The 6,450-nt window shown below is 40.6% G+C and overlaps 1 protein-coding gene across 1 annotated transcript in view; it reads right to left on the bottom strand.

The window, feature by feature from the left end:
• Nucleotides 1-6,450, bottom strand: part of LOC101851784 — a gene marked incomplete at its 5' end in the record, with an annotated part of 194,265 nt that overhangs the window by 21,512 nt on the left and 166,303 nt on the right. The window contains 1 exon segment of the mRNA XM_005091039.3: nucleotides 3,299-3,367. Coding sequence (XP_005091096.2) covers nucleotides 3,299-3,367 — 69 coding nt within the window.

Genomic DNA, 6,450 nt, shown 5'->3' with positions numbered 1-6,450 from the left:
CCCCCCCCCTCCCCTCTCATCCTTTCAACAAAAACATTATGTTAATCAGCAAGTCATCCGAAAGCACATAATCTCTCCATACCGCCCTACATACCATACACCTTTCGTCTGTTTCGTTTGTGCCCCGTTTTATTACTAGCCTGTTTATTGCTTGTTTTGTTTTTCGCATTTTTATTTTTTTGCATTCGTTCTTCCACCTCCTGGCTTATCGCACTCTTACACTGACCTCCATTGCCACAGTGCCACAGAATGTTCTGAATTCCTCAAAAGTAGGCCTACCCTGACAGTGTCGGAGGGTGCCCTCTCCTCCTTTCTCGCCACACGTTCTATACTAGTTCATCCACCCCTCCCCACCACGTCGCTACCTCATGTCTCTTTTAAGTAAGTAATGGTAGATGGGCTCTGGGATGATTATTAGCTAAGCTTTTCCAGCTAAGATGACATTTCCGGAGGGTCTGAATCTGACAGAAAGTTACAAGGCAAAACAGAACTGATAGTGCTTGGAAATCGAAACCCCCTCCCCCCCCAAAAAAAACACAACAACAAACAAAACAAAAACAACCCCCCAAAAACAACAAAAACAAACAAAAAAATAAAAATAAACAAACAAACAAAAAAATCTCCCAAAACAAACCAAAAAAAAAATACCCCCCCCCTTCTGTAACCTTACAACACATATTCTCAATAAAACATGTTTTTTTTCCTCAACCAATCTTTTCGTCAGTAGGTCACAAGATCTAAGAGTATCAAAACCGCTCTAAATTCAAAACTTCGCCAAAAATCAAATCTCGCAACTCAAAAGCGAAAAACAAATCTGAGACAAATACCAAGCGCAGTCCGCAGTCTGCCTAGGGGTAATGCCAGATGACCAGCTGGGTATAGGATGCATACTGCATACAGCTCAAGCCCCCCCCCCCCTCCTTGCTACATTCAGGCATATAGAGTGATAAAAAAGGTACAAGCGAGGACGAAGAACAAGCCCACTCAATCCACACTTTGACTATTAAAGACTGTACCAGCCCATCAACTTTCTCCGTCTTCCAACAAATGCTGGATCTCTTCTTCCCTTTCAATTTTTGGCAGCCTTCAAAGGTATGTTCGGAATTCGCCCCAACGAAACTTCAAGACCGGTTTATCTCACCTAAATTTATGATTCCACAGATAGACTGGTTCATTTACCACACTCCGAGTTGGAGAGGTTGGGGGGGGGGGGGGTAAGAAAGGGGAGGGTGAGGAGGGAGGGGAAGGGGGCTGACATTACTGTCGCTGACCGGCTCTTTCCCGCGAGGTCTGAAGAGACACAGTTTTACAGCAGCAGCAGCTCACAGACGTTATCGACTTTACGCATCTCTGAGCCCATTACGCGTGCGCACGCCGAGCGCATTAGGACCATCCTTCAGTCGCTTATCTGATATGCACAATAGAACTTGCCACTGACATACAGCGCCCGGCTGGTGACGAAACTATTGAGGTGACAACCGTAAGATGCGACGTCCTACAAGAGGCCAATTAATTACCTTTGTACAAGTTGTTGGAGAGCAGTACTTTATAACGAGTCATAACGGTAAATACCGCAATAAATTGACAAAACACGCACATTTATCTTTATAATTTTGCTGAAAGGAAAAAAAAGAGGAGAAGATGCACCGGACTACGCAACGACTATCCCCACAATAAGCTGACAGAGATTATCGTAACGAAATAATCTGGGCAAAAGTACATGTACTTACAGCTGATAAACTGTGAATTAAAAGGGGTTGTCCCCCCTTCCCGCACAGATACATAATCATGTGTCACAATGGATAACGTTTAGCATTCGGAAACGGGCTAAGAAGTCATCGTTTGCTTGAGAAAAAAAACCCAACCTTTTCTTAAAAATAAAACTCCCTGATTCTGCTGTGATTCTGTCAAAAATGTTTCTCCCTAAAACAAAGGTCGTTTTTCGCGTTCTTTGCAAAACATTCTCAAGAGTCTCTTCGTCCCAGGTCAAGGTAAAACTGAACATGAAATCGAAAAAGTACAACAAAAACTCTTCACTCATTTATCCCTCTCAGTAAAGGTTCTGTGTACTTTTTCCAGCAAAGGCAACAATCCGTTCTACACTGTCAGTCAGTGGAAGTCAGCAAGACACATCGGATGCCTCAGGCAAACAGAAACACTGATACATGCTGTAGAGAACAGGCACTTCTTTCGACATAACGGTTAAAATTTAAAGAGGCGGATCGGGACAATCAAGGCCTAGAGACGCTATATCATACAGCAGTCCGACCATTTGTCGGGGAACGATAATTTTTTCTCACTGCACAGAATTCCCGTCTGCATCGATTACACATTGTCCTTAAAACATATCCTTCAATGAGGGAAAACCAGACAGCAACTGAACAACATCATATTCAATGAAACATATTTTAAGAATGCCTAATCCAAATATATATATAAAAATAGTGAAAATGAAGTCGAAAACTAAAAAATCTTTGTCTGAAATAACGTCAATAAATTTAAGGACATATCTAAACAAGTAAAAAATCTTTGTGTATAATATCGTGAAAAAATAGAACACATTTTAATATAGCGTGGACAAAATAAATGATTTCTGAAAAAAAAAATTCAAGAGTCGAAAAATACAAGTATCTTGAGAAATTATAGTGTCGAAAAAAAATTCAAGAGCACGTATCTACTGATGTAATATGTGACCAGGGACTGGAGACCTACACACAGAGGACATCAAACATGGCAGACGTCTCAAGTGCTGGCACAGGCACGACAAGCAAAGTGGAAGGTACAACGACCAGAGGAAAGGGCGAAGGAGAACCCAAAGAAAATACACAGAAGAAGGGAAAAACAGCAAAAACGAAAGGCTCTAAAGTGAAACTAACAGACTTCCAGGAATTAAAGAGACGTGACGAGCAAAAACGAACATTATTATGTAACAACAGTGTGAAGGCTTTACTATCATACAGTTGTCTTGATACCATTCACTCGACAAAATGAAGCCAACCAGCGCTATGTGAAATGACACACATATATCAGGAACTCATCTGATACATGCACAAGTCAAAATTCTTTTTAAAACTCCATTGCAACTGGATAGTTATTTGTTTTGTTTTTGTTTTATTTTGTTGAAATGATAACAAGTGTACAATCAGTATAATAATCTGATCTGGATAGGATTTCGATAAACGTTTTGAAACGCTGTATAAGTGTTGAAATAAAAACTCTTTCACTGAAATCGATGGAAGATGTGAGGTCGGAGTAATGCGATGTCAGTGTTGTGAGATGTAGGATTGGGAATACTTACTTGCTTTGGGCTAAATCCATGGTGCTAACACTGACGGTATCACTCTCAGACTCTTCGCTGATGGCTTTGCTACACGGGCGGAGAGAGAGGGGAGCGAAAACATCAGTACATGGACACAATACTCAACAGTGTGTCTACAAACGGCGCACAACACGGCATACGGTTTAAAGCAGAGATACAACTGAAAGCTAACACTGAGGGAACCCTGTGTACTGGAAGCAGAAAACACATTAAAAAAACTCCCATTAAGTTGTAATTGTCTTGCAGAGCAGAATTCATGAACACTACATGAAACATTAATTACGAACACCAGATTTAAGCAAATGACAACTTTTTATTGCTCCGCCTCCCCCAACCAACCCCACCCAGTATGTCAGAATCTCGCACAAGGCCGATTCAATTTTTTTTTTTAAGCTGCGTTGAAACTGGAGCCCTACGTGAAAACCCTCCAAGGATATAACTCTATTGGCAACTAGAAAAAAAATTCAAAACCGTTTGTAGACACAACAAGGTGAAAAAGACACTGACATGTGGGTACACTACATCAAACACTTAAGAAAAAGCAACAACAGCAATTGCAATAATGGGTTAACATCAATATACTTAATACGATTATTAAAAAAACCCACTGTCCAAACAAAACATACCCCCCCCCTTTCCCGAAAAAAACACACCACAAAAAAGAAGAGGGAGAAAGCAAATCATTGCAGTAGCAAACTAACAAAATATTCCGTTAAAGTTCCAAGAGAAAATGATTGCCATACAAATACCCGCGACAGAAGGTTAGGTTTGGCAGATAAAAGACAAGTTATAATAGCAATCAATAATACGATAACAACAGGTACAAAAAGTACAAATGCATTCCACAGGCTTCATGCTTGAAATGTAACATTAAGTGACAGCGTTGAGACTGTGCTCTTTAACTAAGGAAAACCTATTAGGGCGTAGACTTCGCTACTATTATCAGTATGATGATCAAGATGAGTGAATTTTCATGAAAATAGGCTTTATGAAATATCATGGTGGAATTCGGCGCTGAGATGGCTGTTAGCTCTACTGCTATATAAACTTGAGCAACAAGTAATAACTACAGCAACTAAAAAGTATGGATAATGCAGTGCATCCGCGCCTGGAACCGGGTTTACTACAAAGAGGACAGGACACGCCCACCCAGTTATATCTGTGCTTTCTTGTATTATACATACAGCTCTTAACTTGGGAACTTATGACCACGACTTACAAACATACATTTTGCAAGTTTCTAACCATTTCAAAATTGATTATCGCGAACCGTTTTTAGATCTCATTTAGAGTGCCGGCAGCAGGGGAAAAACGATGACATCGCTTCGGTGGTATAGTGACTTGAACCACTTTTTCGCGAAGCGCTTTCGTTCTCAATCGCGATAACATTAAGTACTCTCGCAGTTCTGTGATCGGTGATGCGAATTTGGAGCTAGTTGCTTCGCTGAGGCCCTAAAGTGTTATTGCGAGCTGGTATTAAAGGTATCTCGGGCTATTGCAATTAACTATTCTAAAGTGCCAAACGTAATGACAGTGCATCTTGTCTTCCTTGCACAAATCTAATTGGCCTTTTCCTGCCTTAAAACAAACTGCCAAAAAAGACAAAAACAAAAACAAAAATAAAAACAGAGTCCCTCTCCCAAAACACTTTTAAAAAAGATCAAAACCGCTGACTACTAAGGTTTCCCAGGCTATAAAAAAAACTAGAAGGAACCAGGGATGCATGACAAAGAACTTGACTTTACCAACTCTGTACTGCCTCTTCTGTCTACTCCAAGCGATTAGAACCTGACATTTACACCCCGATCAAGCCTAACAGTATCAATCTTGCAAGACACAACATTACACTTCACCTGATATTCCCGACATTATCAACACTCGGGTCTGAATCTAGACCCCACCCCACCCCGTTTTGAACTTGTCTGAACCCCCTCTCACCCTTCTTTCTCTCAGAGCATCTGGTCCGACTTTTACCAAACTATAATAGCATCTCCTTCCCTCTCCACACGACGTCTCTGGCGCGTGATAGGGGCAGGTGGCAGCTTCGTTTATCCAGCATACCCCGCGGCTTTCAGTGATTCGGAGCGGAGTATGATCAAGTATGATTCCATGTTCACGCACTTACGGCGGAGAGTTGGCGGACGAGCTGTTGCCATTAGAGTTATGATGGAAGTGTTCTACCTTGGATAAGCGGTAATGGACGCACAGATGAGACCACGAGAGCTTGAAGGGGGGAGGGGGGGGGGGAGAGACTTTTTGGACTATATAAGAGAAAAAGTGTGAAAGATAGATGAGCAATAAGCTTTTTCTTCTGAAGATCTAATAAGCAGAATGTGAACTGCATTAAAAATTAATAATAATAATAATAATGATATAAGCGAAAGACAAATATTAAATTTGTACAAATGAGTATTAAAAGCAACTAAATCAATGGAAGACACACTTTCGTGAATATAAATTAAAAGCCCAAATTTTGATTCTTAGACATTAAACAAGTGTCTGAAATTTACCCATGTGTCCGTTTTCGTTGCTAGATTAAAAAAAAAAGGAATCCCTACTAAGCCTACCCCCCCCCCCCAAAAAAAAGCCCCTAAATTAAAAGCACGTGTCTAATTTTGAACAGTGTCGAAAATTACAGGATTTGGTACATTTTTTTTTTTAACCTTTACAATATTTCAAGACGACCAACACGTCAGAGAGTAGCACTGTAGCACTCCCGATATATAGACGTGATTTACCTAACAGCACTGTTGTTATCATTATGTCACTTGCAGGTTGTCCATTCCAAGACCACCGCCGAGGTGAACATACAAATAAAGAACTGGATATGCTTACGTACGTGTAAAACTGTCCTCTTTTGAGATCAATGGTCACATAAAAAATATTTTTGGATACATTTATGCATCAAAGCCATAATATACTTAATGAATACAGAGACATTGCGTGAATATACTTATAGGTTATCAGCGGACGCAACAATTTTTTTTTCGAAGCAAAACATGTTTGACGTCTCTCCCATAGAAAGAACAAATTTGAGATTGGGTTGGGGGGGGGGTGTTCTTGACAAAGGTTGTGTTAGACCAAACAAAGAGAGAGGGAGGGAAAGAGAGAGAGAGAGAGAGGGAGAGGGA

Source organism: Aplysia californica, unplaced genomic scaffold, assembly GCF_000002075.1.
Source record: "Aplysia californica isolate F4 #8 unplaced genomic scaffold, AplCal3.0 scaffold00025, whole genome shotgun sequence".
Classification (NCBI taxonomy): domain Eukaryota; kingdom Metazoa; phylum Mollusca; class Gastropoda; order Aplysiida; family Aplysiidae; genus Aplysia; species Aplysia californica.
The sequence above is the reverse complement of the archived record's forward strand: the minus strand, read 5'-3'. Positions and strand labels throughout refer to the sequence as shown.